Source organism: Pogona vitticeps, chromosome 2 (assembly GCF_051106095.1).
Source record: "Pogona vitticeps strain Pit_001003342236 chromosome 2, PviZW2.1, whole genome shotgun sequence".
Taxonomy (NCBI): domain Eukaryota; kingdom Metazoa; phylum Chordata; class Lepidosauria; order Squamata; family Agamidae; genus Pogona; species Pogona vitticeps.
In genome coordinates, this window is record NC_135784.1 from 55,506,147 (window position 1) to 55,531,819 (window position 25,673).

At 41.3% G+C, this 25,673-nt stretch overlaps 1 protein-coding gene and 1 pseudogene across 3 annotated transcripts in view; one reads left to right on the forward strand and one right to left on the reverse strand.

The window, feature by feature from the left end:
* LMCD1 (LIM and cysteine rich domains 1) overlaps positions 1 to 25,673 on the forward strand; it is a 76,076-nt gene that overhangs the window by 40,100 nt on the left and 10,303 nt on the right. For all 3 annotated transcript variants that reach the window (XM_020791417.3, XM_072989478.2, XM_072989479.2), the window contains 2 exons: positions 8,221 to 8,476; positions 23,992 to 24,327. In XM_020791417.3, coding sequence (XP_020647076.2) covers positions 8,221 to 8,476; positions 23,992 to 24,327 — 592 coding nt within the window. The remainder of the gene's footprint in view (positions 1 to 8,220; positions 8,477 to 23,991; positions 24,328 to 25,673) is intronic.
* On the reverse strand, positions 21,909 to 22,055 carry LOC140705097 (U1 spliceosomal RNA; annotated as a pseudogene).

Sequence of the window (25,673 nt, forward strand, 5' to 3'; positions counted from 1 at the left end):
GAGAGACTATGGTAACGTGCTCTGTATGGAGGACTTGGAACAGCGTCTAGTGTTTTGACGCTGTATGCAAAGCTGGAGTGTCCTCGACAAGACACGAAGCCTGGGTAAAATAATATGGATGATAGGCTGTTACCCAAGCAGCAAATCTCCCCTCTCCACATCACTGAAATAGTCCAATGAAAGGCAAGAGTCCAATGAAAGGCAAGAAGCCTTTTCCATTGGTGGATATAGCCACAAGGCAGTGGAGGTTTGAAGTCAGAGTTTTCCTTCTCCTAGATGGGTTGCCTTCCAAGGCTGACGAGTCTCACCTACCTGGCCTGCTCACTCATGGCATGGAGGCCAATGGCGGCGCCTTAGTGGGAGTTTGAAGTCAGAGTTTTCCTTCTCCTAGATGGGATGCCTTCCAGGGCTAAACAAGTCCCACCTACCCGGCTTGTTCCTTCACGGCATGGAGGACGATGGCAGCACCTCAGTGGGGGTTTATTTATTTATTTATTTGATTTATACCCTGCCTATCTGGACTACCAGTCCACTCTAGGCGGCTTCCAATACAAAATCGGACAATAAAACACAGGCAAGTACATGCTAATTCAGTAACAGGGGTACAATAAAATTAAAAAAAAAGGGAAAGAGAAAGAAAAAGTAAAGAAGAAAAAATAAATAAATAAAGAGTTGGCTGGAGGCAAGGCCTGAATAAACAACCATGTTTTTAATTGGGTTTTAAAGATGCCCAGCATAGGGGCCGCGCGAATCTCTGGAGGGAAATTGTTCCAGAGGTGAGGAGCCACCGCCGAGAAGGCCTGGTTTTGTGTCTTCTCCTTCCGGGACTCTCTCGGCATCAGGCTCCTCAGCCTCACCTCCTGACTCGCGTGGATGATCCGGGTAGACCTTGCTGGAAGCAGGCGTTCTGCCAAATATCGAGGTTCTAAACCGTTTAGGGCCTTGTAAGTAAGCATTAAAACTTTGAAGTCGACACGAATGGGCAGCCAATGCAATGCGGCCAACGTTGGAGAAATATGATGGTATTTTCTCACTCCAGTGAGGAGTCTGGCCGCCGCATTCTGCACCACCTGAAGTTTCCGTATCAACCTCAAAGGCAGCCCCACATAGAGCGTGTTACAGTGGTCTAATCTTGAGATTACGAGCGCATGCACCAAGGTGGTGAGTGCCCCCGTGTCGAGATAGGGCTGCAGCCGGGCAATCCACCAGAGATGGTGAACGCTGGGTCCAAATATATGCCCAGGCTGTGGACCCCACTATTTGCAGCCAGGATGACCCCCCCAAACGTGAGAGAGTCACCCAAGCCACCTACCATGGGGGCACCCACCCTCAGAACTTCCGTCTTGTCCGGGTTCAGCCTCATCGTGTTCTACTGCATCCATTGCAGTACGGCCCCCAGGCAACGCTGAAGGGAAAGGACAGCATCACCTGCAGTTGGTGAAAAGGAGATGTAGAGCTGGGTGTCATCGGCATATTGATGACACGAAGCCCCACATCCCCTAATGACCCCACCCAGCGGCCTCATATAGATATTAAACAGCATTGGGGAGATAATCGACCCCTGTGGAACCCCACAATTGAGACTCCACGGGGCCGAGACGCTCTCCCCAAGCTGTACTCTCTGGGGACGGTCCTCCAAGAAGGAACAGAGCCAGGCGAGTGCCGAGCCACCAATTCCCAACTCTGAGAGCCTCCCCAGGAGGATACCATGGTCGACGGTATCAAAGGCCGCCGAAATGTCGAGGAGGACCAGCAGAAACATTTTGTCCCTGTCGGCCTCCCTCAACAGGTCATCATACAGGGTTTGAAGTCATTTTCCTTTCCTAAGCACAAGCCGCTGACAAAGTGCTGGATGAAGCTGCCTTTCATGTTCCATTTCTGATGATGGTGTTATGCTTCCAATTTCATATCTTCTTCAGAGCCGTTGTAACTTGTGGTCACTGATCATCCTTCCCCACTGCCTATTTCAGTCCCCAAACTATTAGAATACTTCACCTGATGATGGTGTCATGCCTCCAATTTCATATCTTCTTCGGAGTTGTTGTAACTTGTGGTCACTGGTGATCCTTCCCCGCTGCCTATTTCAGTCCCCAAACTGTTAGAATACTTCACCTGATGTTTTGTTGGAGGAAAGCTCTTCTGCTTTTTGCACTTTTTGGTTTTCAGAAGTTACCACTTCATTGCAGAAGTTTTTGGTACTTCTGCAATGAAATCAGGCTGTTAAAGAAGCCCTTTAGGATCCAAAAAACAAAGGTATATTTTAGGATGCCCAATAGGATGTTTCGGGAAACCTACAACCAGATTTTAAAAAGGAGTACCTGGAAGAAAACTTTCCTCATGCACCTCTATGTCGGAAGCATCCTGCTCAGTCCAGTGAAATAGATTTGACTTTCCCACCCCAGTTGTTTTGTTGGAGGAAAGGTCTTCTGTCTTTTCCACTTTTTGGTTTTCAGGAGTTGTTGCCAAGCTGTTTTTCTCTGTTGAGGACATGATGACTACTTAAAGTCTCTGCTGGAGACTTTATAAAGTTGACAAAAAGTGACATCACAAAGTGTGGTCAAGGTATTGTTACCCGGTGTGGGTTGTCATTCCCAGGGTTGCTAAGCCACATGAGTGTTGTAGAGTACCTGCGTAAACATCAATCACGTTCATGGGAGGCAATAGGGCTGCAGCTTTAATGAGAAACTGGGGAACAAACCTTTTCAAGGGACCCATCGGCATAACTGGGCATCTGATCTTCCATAGTGCTGGTAATAATACTGCATAATGCTCTATGGCACAGATAAGAAACCTGATGCCTCTTTCATATTTGAGGCAGTTTGGGGGAACTATGGGAGTCTTAATGCAAACCTCTGTAGAGCACTATGTTGGGAACTAGGCCAGCTGGAATTCTGGAAGCTTTAGTCAACAAATCTAAACGGAGTTTAGTACATCTGCTCCTCAATAAGCTGACAAGGTCTGCAGCAATAGACATTAATAGTTAGGTAACCCCCACGATTCGAACTTTTAAGCTCCATCTGAACCTGTAAAGCATCATGAGATAGTAGCTTGCCTAAGGCTAAACAGCCTAACGCTTCCACAAGGCATAGTAGGACTCCTGGCTCCTCAGGGAATTGTCACTAATTTCTTTGGTTCGTGCTATTAAAGGGCAGTGTTCTCTTCATAGAGAATTTGTAGCTGAATTATAATAGAAATAGAAAAGAGTGATCTAGTCTGATACCTTTCCTGTTATCTTACTGGTTGGCAGTTGCCATGTGCTTTTTACCTCCATTTTGAACATGAGACTAGTATTTGTCAGGTTTCAGGAATCTCCTATCTACCAAGAACATTTCATTTATGTAAATTGTGGACTTGCCTTACCTTTAGTTTGATATGCAGAAGTTTAATGAATGCTTTCCTGGCAACCAAATACATTAGTACTCTTATGACCACAGTCAATAGGGGCCACTATTCTAATTCCCCTGTGGCTGAAAAGGTTCTTGAACTTTTCACCCTACAAATGTTGTGGATTAATTCTGATTTAATTGTAGTCTCCCTCAGAGACACAATCCTTCAAAGCTGCTGTGTTGGACTGTCCAGTTGCCAATGTTTATATAGGAACCTGCCATCTGGTTTCTTATCATGATGCTGTAACAGAAGCTTCTGCTGTTTCTGAGGACGTCCCTGAAAACCATTGAGGATGACAGGTGGAGCCAAAATCTGATCATAGAAATGGAAGATCAGATGCCCAGTTACTCTCCCACAGCCACAGTGATATATTTCATTCTCTTCAAATATATATCCTTCCTCACATCTTTCATTGGGAGCGATCATCAAATCATTAGCTCCTGTGTCTGACATTGTCCTTTGTTATAGTGTCTGTGTTTTCTTGTTTGTCATATGGATGTTGTTGAGGTCTATGTTAAGAAGTTAGCAAGTAGCACAACAGAAACCACAAAGAACAGGGCACCTATATTGTATGTTTATACCTGTTTATTGTATGGTGTCCTTTTAAAAAGAGCTATTTGGATTAGTGTCATTGGGATCCTGGTTCCATTTGCTACAAATGATAGCGCCAATATATCATCTTAGCAACATAGAAATACATTTTTGACTTCACTTACATTATGGTTACTCAGAAGCCAGAAAGTACTTTTTAATGACCACAGTGAAATGACCTATGTTAAATCAATGGAGAATGATATATAAAATCTGAAAGACAATACTATCTGGCTGATGATTGGCAAAGGAAAGAAATATGAAATATAGGTTGCCTGGATCCAAGTTCCTGAGACTTATTCCAAATGCATTATTCAATCTGCTGTTGTTTTGAGATATTTCCTTTTTCCCTCAGTCACTTTAAGATTGGGATAATAGTTGTCAAGAAGACCATAGCGGAGTGGAATCAAAGCTCACTTGGAGAAAGTTTCAACTTCAGTCCCTGGATTCTCTTGTTGAACAAGTAATGGAACAGTTGTCTGACCAAAAAAAAAAAAAAAAAAAATCTCACCTGAGACAGAGAACGACTGCCAGTCATTTTAGAAGAGGGAGAGGCAGAATATGGGGTTTCCTCCATGAGTTGTTGGATTGCAACTTCAATATTCCTCACATTTAGCTGTGCTTTCTGGGACTTCTAGAGGTTGCAGTTCAATAACATCTAAAAACATGGTTTCCCAACCTAGGGTCCCCAGATATTCTTGGACTGCAACTCCCAGAAGCGTCCACCACTAGCTGTGCTGGCCAGGATTTCAAGGAGTTGTAGTCCAAGAGCATCTGGGAACCCAAGGTTGGGAACCACCAGTCTCGAGGGTCTCACTCTTATTTACCCATGCATTACGTTATTAGCCTACACCACCAATTATTTTACCCAGGTTATGGTTGTTTTGTGTGCATTGTAGTCTTTTACCTGTTCCTGGAGAACATGTGATTCTCTAGTTGGAACTCAGTTTGTTTGAAGGGCCAGACTGGAAAGTACACCAGATGGGGTGGCCTTCAGCCACAGACATTAGATCCAAAAGTATTTTGTCAGGGAAATTGTCTTACCAAAGAAGTTGCCTTCTCTGTATAATTCTGGTTGGTCTACCTGAAAAGGAATGTTGTGTAGCTGAAAAAAAGAGAACAGAAGAGAACAACTAACCCAGTCGTAGGCTGGAGCAGCCCCGACCCCATATAGAAGATTGTGATGTTTGAGCTGTTCAATTTCAAGAAACATGAGTAAGAGGAAACATGATAGGAAATATATAAAATCTTGCTTGACATGAAGAAAGTTGACGGCGCAACTGTTCCATAATACTAGAATCAGTATCTCATTTTGAATGGTGAGAGATTCAAGCCGGGGGGGGGGGGAGCACATAATTAGATTGTGGAATCCAGTACCATAAGATTGGTGATAGCTGCCATTTTGGGTGTCTTTAAAGAAATGCATAGTGGATGAGGCTGTCAATAACTATTAGTTGTGAATGTTTAGTACGATTAATATCAGAGATGGCAAGCATTCTGGTACAAATTACTGGGGAGCAGAAGTAGGATCATGCTTTTGCACTCATGTATTGGTAGTGATTTTTTCTGTGGACATTTTGTTTGCCACTGTAACATCAGAATGCTATCCTACTATAACAGAGGAACCTAGCAAAAGTTAGCTCTTTACCTTCTCTCTGGCGTATTTTTGAGGGTTAGTTTTCTAGCTTGCTGAGAAGGTCAGCTACAGAACTTGCTCGGTTTCATGGTTATACATCATGATAAACTCTGGATCATTGTTTTATTTACAGGAAAGATGCATCTTGTGTCACCAGCCCAAGCTTATTGTGATGTACAAGCAGGGCTGCTAAGGAAAATGTTCATGCTTTTTAAAAATTGTTATGAAATGAGCATGATGATTCTTGTCAGCTCTTGAAATGGCAGATCGTGACCTGCTGATGCCTTAATATTATGATACGTGTTTTAGAGATGAGATTTATAATCTCTATTTCCCTCTCAGACTACCTGCTGAAATTCTTGGTTGGGAAATTAAATGCCAAAGAAAGAGTCAATGCTAACAACTTGAGCTAACTGATTTTTGTAGGGCATTCCCCAAACATAAATGATTAAAAGGCAGCTTGTTTGGGGTAGCGTGAGGGTTAGAAAACCAGTCAGTACTGTATTTTATTTGTTATCAGAAAAAAAAGAGAGGGGCTATTTTGGATGCCTAAATAAATTAATCAACCATTGGGACAATATACTTTGATTTATGGCGCATGAATGGTAAGTGTTTTCCATTCCAACTCAGGCTGCAAAATATCTAGGGTCGCCTCTGATTAGGGACAGTGTGCTACCTGGGAGAAGTTATGGAAAAGAGGGACATGAGTGCCATCCCTACAGTCTCATATCTCCAATCATCACTTGCATGTTCTTTCTGTGGCTCTAAACCTATTTAGGACAAAGAATTGCCTTGTAGAATGGAATTTGTGGACAGACGTTGACATGGTTTCTTGGTTCTCTGCAATGTTTTTTTTCCCCTTGAAGCCTTTATATGCTATTTTTACTTTAGAAGTGAAATGTAATCACACTGACTTGGTGTACCTTGGAACTGGAAGCATTCAGGAATCCTAAGCGAAGGCATTTGCCCTTGTTCTGTAATACTAGTCTTCCGAAATTAACTTTGGCAAGGCCGGTAGAAAACAAACATTCTTTTGTGGCATTGGAACGAGAACTGCCACATGACTGACCTTTGTTTGCACGATGAGGGGAAGAGGGCATGATGCCAAAGCAATTATACTCACACCCCATCCTAATACTCCGTGCATTATAAAGATTAAAATACAGTTGATGAACTGTAATTTGCGTGAAGCGCTGGCTTCCAGATCTAATTATTCCAGAGCAGAGTACCATGTCCGTGGGTTGCTGATGTCAATAATGAGACAGGGCTCTTCCCTCTGTTGACTTCTCCAAAGTATCAGTTGGCTAGTGTCTCTTTCCAAAACCAGACAGCTAGTTAAATTTACTGCTGATTCCACAGGATCTCTTGTTTTGATCCCTTTTTCATTTTTCATTTACATAGCCAGACTGACCAGAAGCTTGCTAAAACCATTGCAGTGAAAGACAAAAAAAACAGATTTTATATAATTACAAAAATATAGAGTATTGCACTGGCAAACATCTATGCTGTGTTTTGCTTTGGATAGAGACCTTTATTTCCTTAAAGGAAAGGGTAATAGCCTTAGTAGCATAGCTTGTAATCTGTGTGCAGGCAGTGCCAAGTTGAGGATCCAGCATCTCCAGATTGATTGATTGATTGATTGATTGACTGACTGACTGACTGACTGACTTCTTCCACTCCACACTTCTTGGAGTGGAGTGTGCAACTCTGGATGTGGTTGAACAGCAGTTCCCATCAACTCTAGCAGCCTAGCCCAAGTAAGGGATGGCAGATATTGTAATTATCTCTACCACCACCACCCCTCTATAATAATAATGTGCTGTCAAGTCAATTCTGACTTACGGCAAACCTTTTACACAGTTTTCTTGGTAGATAATACACAGAAGTGCCACCATTCTTTTTTTTTTTTTCCTGAGGGTGTCCTGGGACTGTGCTGCTTGCCCAAAGCTACACAGGCTGGCTCTTTTCCTTGGAGCCACAGTGGGGGATTGAACTCCCAGCCTCTGGCTCTGCAGTCAGATATCTAAACCACTGAGTGATCCAGCCAGCCCTGCCTGCCTGTCTATATCTGTTCACCTCTAATATAGGCATTTTCCAAATGTACCAGTCCATTCCAAATCTAAATAAATTTCAGGAAGTTCTACATCTTATCTCTTAAAACACTTATGCAGCTGTGTTGAAATGTCATCATTGGATGTTTTCATTGTACTAATTAGGTTTGCATAATTTTGTTTCAGAAGTCCTTGAAAAATGCATGCAACTTAAAGTTCTGTTTCATGCAACTTAGTAGCTGTACTCCCAGCAACATAAAAGGAACACTCAGTCATGGCGACCTATGGTTTTTCCTCCAGAGCCCCTATAGTGTAGCTTTTTAAACTTTTATTCCATACCATTGCAAATCCCATAAGTCCACAGATTACTAACTTTCATCTCCAGACTAAGCTGAAGCTTTGCCAACCAAGGTCTTTTGGCTTGTGTCACTATCCATTTTGATATTCAACCTTCAGCGTTTTCCCTCCCTGAAGGTTCACCCTTGAGCCTCCAAAGAGCACATGCCTCTTGGGATGCAGCTTCTATCAGAGGATGACCTCATTTGTCTCCCACAGGAAAATATGCAAGTCATGCAAATGCAGCCAGGAAGATCACAGCCTAAACTCTGACGCTGAAGACGACCGGAAAATTGGCCGTTTGCTCTCTGATTCGAAATATTCTTCACTAACTGCCCGGGTGAAAGGAGGTGATGGCGTTCGCATCTATAAAAGGAACCGCATGATCATCACTAATCCTATTGTGTCTCGGAAAGATCCCACATTTGACACTGTGACGTATGAATGGGCTCCACCTGGACTAACTCAGAAACTGGTAAGATCACTGATCAAAATGTGCGTAAGCTGGTAAGAATAGTCATCAAAATGGTAATTAGTCATATTGTTGAAGTATTGCAAAGCAAATAGGAGTGAACGAGGTGCCGTGAAATGTAGAGTTCTTGCTACTCCTTTCCTTCCAACAAACACAATTCATGCATCTGGCAGTCAGCAGCATCACGGAGCATGTGACAAGGCGTAACTAGAAAAGATAAGAGGAAAGGGTGACTCTGCTCCTCTTATAACAATTAGTTTGGCCAATACATCTTTTTTCAGTGAATTAAAATGGTGCTTCACATTTTTGCATTTTTGTTGTCAAGAGGCAAATATCCAATATCTGGATATGGTGTGTCCTTTTCAAAGAAAGGCATTTTGTCCCTGAAACATGTGCAGCATCTCTGCTCATGAGCCCAATAAAAGCATCAGTTAGTGGAATTTGTCCATGATATGGTGGCTGGTTCCCAAAAATTGGACAGGTATTATATGGTGGGCTACCTTTGAATTTCCTTGGTCTGAAATTTAAAAATGGTGTATTTGAGACTCCATTTAGGCACCATTCTTCAATAGTTAAACAGGCAAAAGAAAGGGTGTGTGTTCATTCTTTCTTCCTACCCAGTGTTGGGAGACCAAAGGAAGGTAGAGAGGCAACTAACTGAAAAATCTTTTAGATGCATCATGTTGGAATGCAACAGTTTATACATGTGCCTGAAAATGATGCTTGTTCACAATCTTCTGCTTTGGCATCATCTATGTTCTTTAAGTGTTGTTCCACTAGTTATTCAAGCTGTGGCTTCTGGAACAATAGAGCCCCTGGGCCAAGCTGTTAAGGCAATAGTTATCAAATCCATAGCAGCCAGTCTGTGCATAGAAAGCCAGCATGTCTGAAGCTTCTTGGTTCTGACACAACCTGAACCAAAGAGGCTGAAAATGATCACTGTGTGGAGGACGAAAGCTGCACGGAAGGAAACGGAGTCATGCATGTCCACACATGCCTTAGAGAGAACCTTGCTCCCACCCCATTTCACCACTATACTTCCCATATAAATGAACTTGAGTTCAGAAAACAAATGAAATTGAGTTCAGGGAAACAGACACTTTGCCCATAGGCCAGTCTTCTTCTCTCTCTCCTTGGCTACCATTCATTGCAGAAACCATAGAGATCAGTGAGGAACACTTTACATAAGGAGGTGTTATCCTGAAGTTGCTTTAGATGACCTTCTAATATTGCAGTTCAGCTCCAATCAGCATGCTTGTAAGAGATGTTGGCACTTGAAAGGAATTAAGCTGGGATTCTTGTGATATCTGTCAATATCCTATTGCATGTTGTAATCCTAAATGCCTACAATCTCTTAGTAGGTATGATAGCTCTGTGTTGGGTAATCCAAGCATCTGGAACAGTCAGTCTCAAATGTCACACTACCTGGCTGTGATGTTGATCTAGGCTCACTCGTATTGCATGTCATGAAAATCTCTCTAAAACTCCTTGTTGAGGTACTTGGTGGTTTGTTCAGTAAGAGGGGAAGCAATAAATTACTTTCCGGAACAGAACAACAAATCCCTTCAGTTTTTATTTAGCACATTCAAGTAATATGTGTGATATATGTAGGGATGGTTAGACGATAAACATACAAGGAATCCAGCGTAGATTTACTTGTAGACTAGAATGGCAATTGTATAATGAATGTGACAGGGGAATATAATATAAGTGTTCTGTTTACTTTTGAGCACTTGGGACATGGACTGATATACTGTATCTTTTGTGTATATATCTTTACACATGTTATCTTAAGTGTGGGTATTCACATTATTAGAGATTTAATATTTTAGCAATTTAACAAAGATATTCCCCATGCTTGTTTCTGAATGTCAAACAGGTTCATTGTGTAAGATTGTAGTTTCAATGGGAAAAAGCACCCGCAAGAGGAAGTCTGATCTGTCATCTTGCAAATGAGATATACTGGCAAGTTGGAAAGCTGAAAAGCTTACCCATTACATTCACCACAGTACTTGTCTGTCATTCCTGCTTTTACACTGAGAAGAACCCTCTCTCACACTGCTAAACTTCCTGATGAACAAAAATCTTCTACAGTAAATCCATTAGATATCATATGGTAAAAGCAACTAAGATTTTACCACTTCCAAATGCTATGTTTTGAAGAGTCCTGTGCTTATATTTTTGGTCTAATTCAGGATCCAGTAACAAGGAACCATTCCACTTCAGACTTTTTTCAGGGTTCCTGGTCATCAGATCCTGAATTAGTCCAAACCACTTAATTGCTATTATTCTGGTGAATGCTGATTTTTTTCTAGCCCCTTCCTCTCCCTTGGCAATGTGAAGGCTTGTTTCAGGCAAGCATGTGTGTCAGTTACTGGTTTCAGAAAAATATATGGCCGGAAAAAAAGTCAAGGGATTTAATTGGGAAATATAAAAAGCAGGAAACTAGCATTCAAAATGTACTGTACTGCCCAAATATGGTGCTAAGGAAATTACTCCATGTGGGGGAAATTTACGGCTCAGCTAACTCAACTGGCTGGTACCCTAGCAAGTAAAAGCAGTCTCCCCCCCCCCCCAAGGAGACTGCTTTTTCCCAAGAAAGCAAAAAGTCATAAGGTTCTGACGAACCCAAAACATCAAAAGTATATAAACAGAGATTTCTGTCATGTTTACGGATCACCTCCCAAAGGATACAGACACCTCTTTTTATAAACAAGGGAGAAATCTCTCTGCTGGAAAATGGGTGAGAATTATTTAATGCAATGTGAATTATTTTCTATGCTTAGATTATGCTCAATTTGTTTTTATAAATAATATGTATTGCAATAGAGATTTTTAATTGACTGTATGAGATTTGTATCTGATAGATTTTTGTTAAGAAAATAGTCTTTTACTAAGGGGAAATAGTTTTTCCCTTGTATACTTTTGAATTATTAAACTTAAGTTTTATGCCGCTTAAACAGAAGCTCATATTTTATTAGAACTAACATTTTTATATAGAAAAAAAAATACTATCTACATATATGGAATAGAAAGTTTTGTATTAGAAGAATTTGATTTTTGGAATATACACTTCTGTATTTGTAATATATATTCCAAGTATATTTTATATTTTTGGCCCTTATTTACATCATTTCTTGTTAAATAAATAAACCTTTTAGAGAAGAGAAGGAAACATATTTAAACTTCCAAGTTAAAATATTAAAGGGTATCCAAGAATGAAGACTAAATTGAATATAAACAAGGTACAATATATTCTGAGACCATAATCAGATTTCTTGTCAGATGTGTAAAAGACACAAATCTTTCAGTCTCACGTAGGAAGTCTGTAGATCCGGAGCTGGCTAGAGGACATTCAGATTTTCCTCCATGAAAACTGACATGTGGGAGCGAGGGACTTACAAACGATCCTTTCAAGCTAGAACTGTAACCCTTCTCTCCTTTTGTTTTAAGAGCAGGTAGACATCCCAATGTCTGGAGGTTTGTTTGGACATTGGTAACAAGTTATTGCCAGTGAAATTTTCATTTTGGCTTTGCTTTGTTTTGCTGTCCTTTGCTCTGCAGGAGAAGGGGCCAAGGCCCTCACCAAAATTTATGCAACCCACCAAGCATCTTTGCAGGACACTTTCTATGTATAATTCTCATTCTCTCCTCCTTCCACACATATACACATTTGTCTATATTGGAGCTATACGACATACATTTGTTGAGGGAGGCTACGTTGCTTATCTTTAAGGCACCATAACACAATTCATTTCGTTTTTGCTACAGACAACATGGGAATTCCGGAAAGGATAAATGAAAAGCAAAAGTGGCAATGTTCTTTTGTGAGGAAAAAAAAAACCCAGGGTCACAGTTGCACACCAACAGCTAAAATGCTGCAAGAAGAAATGGTTACTAAAAATACAGTGGTGCCTCACTTTATGATGTTAATTCGTTCCAGCGAAATTGCTGTAGAGTGAAAACATCGTAAAGCGAAAATAAAAAACCCATTGAAATGCATTAAAACCCAGTTAATGCGTTCCAATGGGCTAAAAACTCACCGTCCAGCGAAGATCCTCTATACGGCGGCCATTTTCTGTGCCTGTCTAGCAAGGAATCCATCCTAGAAAACAGCGGGAGGCCATTTTCTTCAGCCGGTGGCCATTTTGGAACCTGACGATCAGCTGTTCGCTGATCGTCGTAATGTGAAAAATCATTTCCCGAAGCAGGGAACCAATCATCCCACAGCAGATTTTGCCCATAGGAAGCATCATTTTGCGATCGCTTTTGCGATCGCAAAAAAGGCACCATTAAGCGGATTTGTCGTTATACGGGGCAGTCGTAAAGCGAGGCATGACTGTAACACAGCTTTTCAATCTATGTGCATATGCAATGCATATAGTTTATATGTCTGCTTAGAATTCTCCCTCATCCATTTTTTTCCTTTCCCTGTATCTTACAGAGCTCAGTGGGTCAGGGTGCTTCAGTGCCTACAAAGTCTGTGCTGGGAATTCAAATCCCCACCATGCCTCCTGGGAGAGGGCCAGGGTTGCCCAGACGGTGTACGCTGGATAGATGTGTGCCATGATAGCAAGCTATGTGGTCCCACACCACTACCTGGACGAGGGACTGGAAAGCCATTTCTGAGAACTTTATGCTTGGAAAATGGTGTGAGACTCACCACAGGACAGAACTGAGTTGACACATACTTATTATATTTACAGCCCTTTACTTTTGGGGTTAATGTTGAGTTTTTCCTAATATATGCAGTTTTTGCACTGGGGTAGGGTAGCTTTACACAGCATGCGGCACTCACTCATGGGTCTTTATGTAGAGCAGTGGAGCCTTTCATACGCAGCATCTCAGACTGATTAGCTCAGTGGTTCTTAACCTTGGGTTACTCAGGTTTTTTTGAACTGGAACTCCCAGAAACCCCGGCCAGCACAGCTGGTGGTGAAGGCTTCTGGGAGTTGCAGTCCAAAAACACCTGAGTAACCCAAGGTTAAGAACCACCGGATTAGCTCGTAGAATATAATTCTTCATAAACAGAGTGTAAGATGGAGCCACATGTGTCCTGCGGATGGTGCTGGCAGAATAAAAAATAATTGCACTTTGAAAAACAGAAGCTAATCCATTGCATATCTTCCATGCTTAGAGTAGGTCCTGAACTCAGCATTTTCTTGCCCAGAATCTGGACTTGGGTAATATAATTATGAGAATACATGGGAATGCATTCAGGAAGATCTAGAAGACTTTTTTTTTCTTTCGTGACCTCCTGAATCAGAGCACACCAGGCCCTCCTGTCTTCCACTGCCTCCCGGATTCGGACACGACTTAATGACTAAACAACAAAAGAAGACATTTAGATGCCGAAGAGACTTCCAGAGGGAAGAATTCACAGACTTGAAGAGATTTAGCTGTGAGCTACGATAACTGCTCCAACATAACGTATTTTTAATACGATATTTTCATCTTCAGATTCAGTTAAGATGACTTCTTGTTTGGTTCCCAAAACTGTGTTCTGTGTGCCAAGAGAGGGATTTAGAAATAAAAGTAACACTGTTGAACAAATTAAAGACAGATCAAGTATTCAAAGCTGTCTCATCTTTTATGTCTTAGAAATGGAGGATATGCTTGTATTTGGAAGACTCTGATTCAAGAACGTAACAGACCTGTGCCTGTATTGTAGCCGGAGGCTATAAATAACAGTAGCTTTCTTAAACTGGGCATTATACCAGTGTAGTTTTATAATGTTTCACCATTCTTACAGAGGTAAGCAATAATATGACAGGAGGTACCTTAAATTTCAAAGGCAGTTCTTCCTAAAGGAATCTAATGTATTAAATCAGGATACTGGAAATTTCATTTAAACGATAACGAAAGCCAGGAGTTGCCCCAGATAATGGTTCTGCATAGAAAACATAAAATTGGGGCAATGGGTTTCTGCTGCTTATGATGTAGGAAGAAATAGTAATCAGAAAATAAGCAAGTCTAAAGGTGAGAAATGCACCAGGCTTGTATTTGATGTCTCGGAGAAGAGGATAGAAAACAAGTAGTAAAAGTAAATTGATTTGAAGAAGCTTTTTCTGGCTTTGGACTTCCTTTATTTTTATTTGAATAGCACCACTGTCTTCAAGTTACTGTTCAAATTAATGGTTGTTGTACAAGCCATCCACATACATTCCTTACATATGAATGCTGATGATATTTGCTCTATATGGTAGGAGCTGCATATCCACTGGGGATTGGTTCCAATCCCCTGTTGATACTGAGAACCATGAATAACAGTGAATGAGAGAAACAAAGCATGGTAAAAGGAAAAGAAAAGAGAATTTTTTTGCCTGAGCTAGACATGTGATGTATTCTTCACTAATAAGTATTCATAGCATGGTCGTTGGCTCCCTTTAGTGGCTGGTTCTGGTAATACATGTGAAAATAGTTTTGATTTTTTTTTTTTAAATATTTTTAATATTTTTGGACCATGGATAAGTGAATAAGTGTATATTGATACCATGGATAAGGGGGCCTACTATAATATTTACTAGACCTTTACTTGAGAATCAGATATCTTATATCATGAAAGATGGTACAAGTTATGATTGTATAGTGTTTAGAGTGAGAATGAATAATATTAAAATAGATAGAAAAACATTGTAGTTGATATATGTTGTTGATATAAAGTGGAAGAGATGAAAGTGAAATACATTTTGCCCGCAACTATGGGCAATAGAGATGATTCATATTCCAGCAGTTGCTGAAAGAGGCCTTGTATACACCAGTGGAGAAAATTCTTCTTCTAAGTATGTGTGGAAATAGCAGCAACAACAAAGATCTGAAATGGAAAGAAATCTGGCCTCATTCGTTATGCGCCTTTTCATACAGTAAAATAAAGTACAAGTAAGAAAACATTTAGTGTTTTTAAGATCCTCAGTGGTATTTTAGTAAACATGTATAGCTTTTGCAACTGCTGCATAAATTGGCATATGTAAAGGTTGCATTATTGTAAGCATGTTGCATAGTGTCATAAAGAGGAAGGACTAGGTCTAGGAGGAAGAGTGCACTTTTCTGTTAGTGAAATACATCCAGTGTTTACAGAAGTTAATTATTTGGACTGCAACTCCCAGAATCCCCCAGCTGGTTTGGCTCCTGATCATGGGAGTATTCCCTGGAGCTGTAGAGCAAAAAAAGGAGATTTTTAGGGTTTCAATATGCTTTGTAATATTGAGCCATTTCTAATCCCATCTGTTCCCCTGTTGTGATAAAACTGTCACGGATGTGTATGTGGGTTATAATAACTGTTGCAACTGAAGCACTTAACAGTATGTTGTGTATAATCAGTTTTAATTGGGTAAATCAACATCTAATTTCCCAGGTATCATCTCCAAGTGTAAGGGGCTCTGTTTAATAAAGTACTTGAACAGTATTTGCATAGCACCTTGGGGGCATGTGACTCTTTGGCCAGATGTATTCATGCTGGATTCTTAATGGACGGGCTGACGTACTGGGATAATTTTATTTTGTTAGGTTCTATTACTGACTCTTGTCCTGTAAGTGGCCTTTGAAACATATACTCGGTCTTGGTCTTTTTGTGTGGCTCTTACTGGTGCTTCCAGGCTGCATTTTGTTCTGTAAGTCACAATTTCAAAAAGCTCACACTGAAATAATTCTTAGTCCTAAAGTCAGCTGAAAGAGTGGGTATCTGTTTGTTTGTTTGCCTAAGTCAAAACATTCAGATTGTACAGTGGTGCCTTGCTTGACGAGGATAATCCGTTCCAGCAAAATCGCTGTAGAACGAAATTGTTGTCAAGTGATAGTAAAAAGCCCATTTAAACGCATTGAGAACAGCTCAATGCGTTCCAATGGGTGAAATACCTCAGCGTCCAATGAAGATCCTCCATAGGGTGGCCATTTTCCGGTGCCTGTATAGCGAGGAAGACATCCTAAAACACAGCAGGGAGCCATTTTGCACAGCGGGCGGCCATTTTGAAGACCCGACAATCAGCTGCTTTGATTGTCGTTAAGTGAAAAATCAGTTCCCGAAGCAGAGAACCGATCATCGTTAAACAAAAAAACTCATACAGACATCGTTTTGCGATTGCTATAGCAATCACAAAATACTCATCGTTAAGCAATTTCCTCATCTAATGAGGTAATCGTCAAGCGGGACACCACTGTATCAAGTATACATGTAAGATGGCACCAAACCAAGAAGAATGAAGCAGGCAGGAGACATAGCAAAAGCTGACAACACAGAGAAACAAGGAAATCATAAATTTTCTTCCATACATGCAAATGGCAGTGGCTTGGGTGAGAAACCCCAATATTTTTCATGCATGTCTGCATATGTTAAAGGGCTAAGTAATATATTTTTGATTTCGATATTGAAAACAGTGTTTTTTTTAAATTGTGCCGTTTAAGACTATAAGCTCCTGCATTTCTAGAATGTCTGCTCCTGTATGTTCCTGCAGCCTCGAAATGTAATTATGACATGATTTAAGTTTTGCCAGCAACTTTCCATAATTGTAAGATTTTTAGTGACATTTACATGATCTAAGCATTTGTAACTTCAAGTCATTCATTGGGGAATTAGCATAAGTACACAGTTTCTTTCCAGACCCTTGGAGGAGAGTTCATTAACTTCACCACATCTCTCACCCATACAGTCCAAACCACAGTCAAGGCTCGCAGACGTTCAGCCTCCCTTCTCTAATGTCCTTTGCCAACTAGTGTATTTGAAATGCTGTCTGTGGTGTAAATAACACCCACTCAACCCGACCTTTCCTTTTAATTTCAGGAGCAACTCTCAGCTTGCTCTCTGCTTTGTCAGGCTCCTCAGAGTCCTCTTTGGTGGGCCCTCTCAGTCAGTAGGAAGGAAGGAAGGAAACTAAGAGAGGCTGCCTCTGGATACTAGTGACATGGTCCAGGTTGTCCCTGCTCCCACTTCATGGCATCTCTCCAATCTTCCACTGTGGTCTCTTTCTCCTCCTTCCTGCCAACTGTTCCCAACTCTTTCCCTCCATCCTTTATGTCCTCCATCTGTGGGAGATTCTCCTGGCACATGTTTTCCTGCTTTTCTCTTCTTTCTGCCTCTCTGGGTCTCCTTTGTTTCCCAGCCCCAGTGGAGCATTCAGTCCTGAGTAGTGCCTGAGGGAAATGATCCATCACATGTCCACCACCAGATAGCCTTGACAAGGACATATGGAAGGCCAGTGGGATGTGGAAGTAGGCCCTTCATGATTGCTCAAACTTTACCTGCCTGCTTATGCTGAAACAGATTGCATGTGCACCTCTGGAATAAAGTTGCAAAATGGAAGATTCCTTGGACAACCTGGGAACAGGGCATGGTATAGAAAGGTACTTAATTAATTAATATAGTGTTCATGAGGTAAAATTATACTCTTTTGCTTAGCAGCCTGCCAACATATAGTCTGCAGAGTTCCAGATGAAATACATGACTGGGCAGCATATCTTAATTGTCCAATGTTTTTTGCCAGTGTTTGCTTAGACCTAATTTAATGCAATGAAGTAGACTGTCCTGTGCCAGGCTTAATCATTGTAGTGAATAAACACTGCACCTACTCCATCTCAAGAGGTCTCATTCTCAGTTATTCCACAACTGATACTGCTTATGTAACTGTAGTTAAAAGGTCTAGTTAAAAGTGAACAGGTCTTCTACTTATAGTGTGGTGGCTTGTGTTGCGTATTTTTTTCCAGTTAATTCACCTCACCTAGGGTATGGAGTAAAAAAGAAAAAAGAACTTGTGCCTTTTAAAAGTTCATTAGACAACTGCTGACCAAGTTGGAAATAAATGGAATGCATCTAGAAGCTGGTCTTTTGAAATAACTGTAGCGGATGGTGAAAAATCCACATTCCAAGTGGGGAAGACATCTATTCCTCCCGAGTTCTGTTTTACGAAGAAATTAACAGTGCTGACAAATGTTAATTTAGTAGGAGAGAAGCTTGTATTCCAGCTATGGATTTTTTAAAAAATAAGCAACATCAAGCTGATTACTAACAAACTGCTCTCACGGGATTTGCAAAACAGGATCCAAATCAAGAGAGGAGCTTTTTCTCAGCCTTTTTCTCCTTTTACTAGCATTGAACAGTAGGCTTTGAGGAATAAAATAGCTTGCTCACTGCCCAGCAGGGCTAGTAACAATCTTTTGCTGCAAGACCTTCCCTCTGTTGAGGAAGAAGAACAGAAGGAAGAAAGCACTGAAGGTACAAGGTCGGGAAATCACTGATTAGCGTTGACTCCTTTGGGTTAAGTGTCATCATATTAGAAACAGAAGTGAAAAACATTACAGACACCTACCACCCAATGTTGTTGTTGTTTTGAAAACTTCCCTTTAAGCATTAAATAACCTCCACTAACATCTTGTCCAAGCGTTGTTTGTGCGCTGCTACATGTCAGTTTATAAGGCATAGTGGCTGGCGGGTAACTGTAACAGCAAGCTTGCCTTTTAATGGCCTTTAGCCAACTAAATGTTGGCAGCCGCTTGAATGAAACCTTTCATAAATGGGAAGCATGTGTCTTCAAGCACGTACTTAATGTTTGCTAGACACACGGAGTAAGTGTAAGGATGAGCCGCTGGAGACACAGTCTAGGAGTTGGACAGCGAAGAAAGCAGACAAGAAGAAAATTAAGTTGATTCAGAAATGGTTTGACAGCACATAACAAGAGCAAACACAAAGGATGTGCCAAAGATGAGAGAGACCGGTGTTCTGGTTGAAGCCTTTAATTTTTGGCAATACCTGAGCTGCACTGGCACATTTAACCTGCTACATTTCTGGAACGTCAAACACAAGACCTTGAACCTAATGAATTACCTGTTTTTTAAAAAAAAAAATAACAAGAGAGTATTTTAATACAGAATTAACATGAGTGTGAATATGCTCTCTTTTTTTGGTCTAACATATCTGACATTTTTAAAGGGCATTTAAGAAACTGATCGGCATGTTTCTTTTTTTTTTTTTTTGCCAGTTTCTTATTAATTCTAAAGGCAGTTTATTTATTTATTTATTCATTCATTCATTCATTCATTCATTCCATTTATACCCCGCCTATCTGGTCATATTGACCACTCTAGGCGGCTAGAGTGGTTGGTTAATGAAAAGGTAATGGGAAAATAGCAACCAAATGGCCAAAAACCTTTCGCAGAGTTATGCCACCTCTTTTTCCTCATCCCCCGCCAACATCTTCAGAGACAGCAGCCTGGCTTCCCTTCCAGGGACCGGGCCAGCTGTCTGTGCGTACACCCACCTGTCAGCTGAGCCGCTGTTTTTGAAGATGACAGAGGCCAAAGAGGAAGAGGCGAAGGTGGCACAACCAGGTAGGGTGGGAGGGGTCAGGGAGTGGAGGCATTGGGTTTGCCTCCCCCCTCGGGAAAGTGAACCATACAGCAGTTCATTTTTCCAGGGTTTAGGTGTGGTTCTTGGTTCGTGGGTAGCCGGGAACCACAAACCACCCCAGTTCATTGTTTTTCTGGCTCGTGCCCATCTCTAGTCATCATTCTCCTCCGGGCATAGAGACACCAACTGTATTTCAGCCCCGAAGTCGCCTTCCCATTTTAACAGGGAGGGGGGTGTTAATGAATTCCATTGCTTCTACAAAGTAATTTTCCAGAATCTGGTCAAGCAAATTGGGACCAGGGACGAGACAGAACTATGATAATTGCTGTCTTGCAGAAGCTAGGTAACGTTGTCATGGGTCGTGAGGAACAAAAAGAATCTTAGGTTGTTGTTACCCATTTAAGTTCTGCTTAGGGAAAATTGTCATTCAGCTTGCATCTCCCAAATGGTGAGAAAGTCCTTGGGTTGAAAAGTGCAGTCTAAACTTTCTAATAGATAGCCAAAGTCCTTGCTTCCTTCATCAGATCTCTATGAAAACAGACAGAACACTAAAACACTGGCAATATATCTAGAAATAAATATTTACTGTCATTATATATTAAAATATATACTCCCCTAGATCACAAGACCTCCGGATGAAACATAGGAAAGAAATGAATTTAAAAGAGATTCAGAGCAAGTCAAAACCATATACAGTGGGGTCTTGACTTGAGAACTTAATCCGTATTGGAAGGCGGTTCTCAAGTCAAAAAGTTCTCAGGTCAAATCTGCATTTCCCATAGGAATGCATTGAAAACCATTTGATCCGTATCTGCTCTGTCCATAGAAACTAATGGGAAGCTGCTATTCTGCCTTCAACCACTAGAGGGGGATATTTTGTTTCTTTTTTTCTTAGGTCAAGAAAGGTTCAGGGAAGGCAGGGAAAATACAGTCCAGGCAGTACAAGTACCAGGCAGACCGAAGACTGTCTCCCAATCCACTCTCTAAACGCTGGGAGGAGTGAGGATGCAGACAGGCACCCTTTTCACTGGCCAACAGTTAACTGAAAGTTCACATTTTGCACTTTCCCTGCCTCCCACGTGGTTTTTTTCAGTTCTTAACTCAAATCTAAGTATGTAAGTCAAGTCAATATTTTCCTATGAGAGTGGTTCTTAAGTCAGAATGTTCTTAACTCAAGCCGTTCTTAAGTCAAGACCCCACTACACGGTGTGGATACTTTAGAACAATAAATACATAATAATGGAATCTTGCAGTTTAAAAGCCCAAGTTCTTTGACCCCCAAAAGCTTTGGTAAAAATCACTTTTAGCTAACTACTTGGCTAACAAATCAGTTCCCATGGTTGTCTATTTAACAAAGGATGCAGCAATATTGATCTGGCCATCTAGGTTAATCCTCTCATGTCCATCACTCAGATTTGCAACAATATTACTTAATGTATTCTCAAAAGCTTTCACGGCCGGGATCTGATGGTTGTTGTAGGTTTTTTGGGCTGTTTGGCTGTGTTCTGGAGGTTTTTCTTCCTAAGGTTTCACCAGTCTTTGTGGCCAGCATCTTCAAAGAACAGGAGTTAGAACACAGGAACACAGAGTTCTAACTCCTGTCCTCGCCAGCCACAGAGACTGGTGAAAGGTTAGGAAGAAAAACCTCCATAACGCGGCCAAACAGCCCGAAAAACCTACACCATCAATATTATTTAACATTATCCTGCAGTTGCTGCTGCAAGAGGTACGTAATGTGTAATAAGAGGATGCTTTCAGCTGAAGTGTGGGTGAAGCCAGGCTGCATAAGAACTACCGTATTTTTTGCTCCATAAGACACACTTCCCCCCCAAATAGTGGGGGAGAAAGTATGTGCGTCTTATGGAACAAATACAGTAAAAAAGGAGTTCAACCACCACCACCCAGAAGCCCCCCCCCCCCACTGCCATGCCGGGAGGCCTCTGAACTAGCACCAGAGACGGCTTGCTGTTTGGACCTTACCATTCTGCATTGCTGGCTTTCTAAGATCTGCTTCCTAGAGCCCACCTGGAAAACCAGCAAGGCCAACAGGCAGTAAAAACAACCAAGGACAAAAGGGGAAAAAGTAATTCTAGAAAAACCAGGGGGAAACACGGTCCCCCACCTAGGCAGTTGATTTTCCCATATTTGGGGAAATCACAGGGGTCAGCACATCCAAAGTACAATAGATGAGCCTCACCCTGGGAAAACCACTTTGATAATCATGGTATTTCCCTGCTAGGTATTAGTTGAAATGGCCTCTGAACCTCCTATCCCTTTCTGTGCCCTGTCCCCTAAAGGCATGGTGACCCCCTGGCTGCACCTCCTGATCAGAACAGGGCTGCACAGCCCAAGTCCCAAAAGAGGCCAAGAGAACTACTCAGTGTTTTGGGGTGCCCCACAGGACTCCCATTAGGGGCTGGATATTCCTCCCACAATCCTCCAGTGCACAGATATTAGCATACCTAATATGTGGGGAAGGCAGGGAAAGCAGGGAAATTCAAACTTTCAGTTAGTGAAGATGCTGCTTGTCTGCTTCCTTGCTAGTCCAAGCAGTTAAGAGAGCTGGAAGAGAGACCTGGGACTGCCTGGTATTGTCGTTTTAAAATGTAAAATTTAGTTTAAAAACTGTTTGTTTGGGGTTAGTGCTTGGGTGAAAAGGTGCTCCCTTTGAGTTGAAACCTGCTTGTGTACAAACGTGCATGCTTGCCTTAAAAAGCTGCTTGTTTTACTTTAAAAGCTGCTTGTTTTGGGTTAAACTGTGCTTGGGGGGAAAGGTGCTCCATTTGAGTTGAAACCTGCTTGTGTAGAAACATGCATAGGGGAACTTGCTTTAAAAGCTGCCTGCAAAGCCTTTCAGACCAGTTCCGATCAGCTGTTAGGTGGGGAGAGGGGAGGGGAAAGGAGCAGGAGCAGGAGCGAGAAGAGCACAAAAAGGCTGACGTCTGCTGGCTGCCTGCTGGCTTTTAGCTGTTTAGTGCTCTTTTTTGGCTGTTCTGGGCTCTACCAAGGCACTGTGAAGAGCAAGGCTCAGTCTACAGTACCTGGTAAGTGACTTTCTTTTAAGTTTTTTAAAGTTTCTGACCTCCCCCCCCCATAAAAATGCATTAATTAATTTTCAATGCATTTCTATGGGAAATTTGGATTCAACTTGCAAACTTTTCAACTAGTTCTGGGCATCTAATAGAGAATGTATTTCCAAAGGGTGTTGCAGCAAGGAAACTAACTGTACCTCGTGACTTCTAACTGGATTACAGTACCTGCTTCCTGATTTCAGCTACTATAGTTTGTATTCAGTTTTTTTGGCTCATCAAGAACATTGTTCATGGCTTTGCGTGGCCTAACCTGTTGTGCCTTGCATGCTATGAACGTTCAATTATGTCAGAAAATTGAGATTTGGTCTTATGCTGAGCATGTGCTACTGCTGGTGAATGAGATCAGGTTAAGCTTTGTGTTGCTGTTCTTTTGCATAACCTAAGTAAATAAGGAAAACCAGCTGTTAAATAGTTTAATTCCACTATTTATCCTCCACACAACTAAAAGGGACCTCTCAATGCAGTGCCAAATCAGACAAACCATTTCTAACTTAATATAGGCTTGAGCTGTAGCTGGGCAAAGTTGCGCAACAATCTCATCTGCCATTGAGACATTTCTATAAGCATGGCGAGGAGGTGGATGAAAGGAAATGTAAAATATAGGTCTTATCACTGGCTCATAATGGTTTATATTAATGCCACTCTTGATTGCTGTTCACTTTACATGGTTCAAATGTTATTCTGTTACAGTTTATTAAATATTTTATTCCACTACTTGGTTCAGAATATATTTTCCCTGTGTTTCTCCTCTAAAAATTAGGTGCGTCTTAAGGTCAGGTGTGTCTTATGGAGGAAAAAAATATGGTACATTTTTGTGGGGAGCCTGAAGGTGAAGACCTGGAGAACAGGTCCTTATTGTTGGCAAGTGCGGTGCCCTTGCATTCAAATGCAGGGGAAAAGCCCCAAAGATCAGAAATATCTGTTCTAGTGAGTGCAATGTATCAGATGAAGAATAAGCTGGACCATACAGATGCCTATTCCGTTAAAATGGATGTTTGAAAGCATTTGTGTTTGGCTTGTTCTTTGTTTGCTTGTTGCAGCTGTGTGCTGTGTATGATTCCATCCCCACCTATTTCTTCTCTATCCACCAGGCTACCCAGTATATGGAAATGATTTCTAAAGAAATGCAACCTGTGGCTGGAACAGAAGGAGCTTATTATCGTCGCAGGAGGTTGATGAGACAACTTCCCATCTATGACCAGGACCCATCTAGTTGCCGAGGTCTTTTGGAGAGTGAAGTCAAGTTGATGGAAGACTTTGTAAAGAAATATAAAAATGAAGTACTTGGTGTTGGGGAAGTTGCACTGCCTGGTCAAGGGGGAACCACCAAAGACGATGGCAAGCAACCTGACAAAAATGTTCCTGTAAGGGAGGAAGCCGTTTCGACAAATGGAACGCTGGGGGAAGCATCCAAAGGGCAGGAACTGGTAAGGATGCAAACATTTCAGGTGGGGCTTTGGAAAACAATACAATTTTTATTAAAAAAAACAGTTATGTGGAATATTTATATCCTATTTTTATATCACAAAAACCCATGGCAAACTACAACAACAAAAAGCAATTTTAAACATTTTAAAAAATGGTTAGTGATTTAAAATCATTTAAAAGTGGACACTTAACACTGGGCTCCACAACGTATTCAAGCCAAGAAGGTTGAACCCTAGAAGCTTTGGTCAACATCCATATTTTAGCTTGTCACTGAAATAATATCAGCGTTGATGCCGGTTGGGTCATCAGTGTTGAGCATTTCACAGTTGGGTGCCACAGCACAGAAAAACACTGCCCACATCTCCCTGTCATATATTTCTTCCACTGATGCTGCATGCAACAGGTACCCTCCAGCAGATATCAGTGCTGTATATTCAGGGAGAGATGGCCCTTCAAGTATCCAGGTCTCACGCTGTCAAGAACTGTCATACTTATATCATCACCGGCATCTTGAATTCAGGCTGTAAGCCTATTGCTAGCCAGTACAATCTCTCTAGAAGTTTCTTTCAGCAGTCCAATTGCTACCTATTGAACTCATTGAAGCCTTCAGAGTAGTTCTAGTAGTCAAGTCAGAAAGTTAATGTTGGTACTATCTGATGGTTGTTGTGGGCACTGGCTACCAATAGGCTTACAGCCTGAATTCAAGGTGCAGGTGATGATATAGGTATGACAATTCTTTGGCCATGTTCTGAAGATGCCGGCCACAGAGACTGGCGAAACATCAGGAAGAACAACCTTCAGAACATGGCCAAAGAACCTGAAAAACTCACAACAACCATTGGTACTATGTATTTAATCATTAAAATACTCCCTGCATTATACGAGTAGGACACATAGCTGTAGGCAAATGCATGGGGGGAAACAGAACATACTTTTATGTATTGTTCCTGTGTTGGCCATATCAGTTTCGGGTATAAATCCAACTACTTAATTTCAAGATCTGTTGAATCAAAGACATTTACAAATGTGTTTACTTACCAATCAACAAATGATTCAGAAGATCTTCTCTAGTTGAGACTTGTTCCTGCATTTAAACTCTAATAGCATGAATGAAATTTTGGCTATAATATTTTCAGTGCAAACTCCCAAGTAATCCAGGGAATTGTAGTCCTTTGATCCATGAGAAACACTGGATCCAGAGCTTAAATAGTGGCAATTCTATAATTCTTACATTTCTTACAGCTTCTGAGGGGGAGGCATGTTTAGAGCCAAGATAGAGCAAATGTGAGCGGAGTAAAAAGATAAGGTTTAGGAGAAGTGAGAGCAGAGGTGATAAGTGAATAGA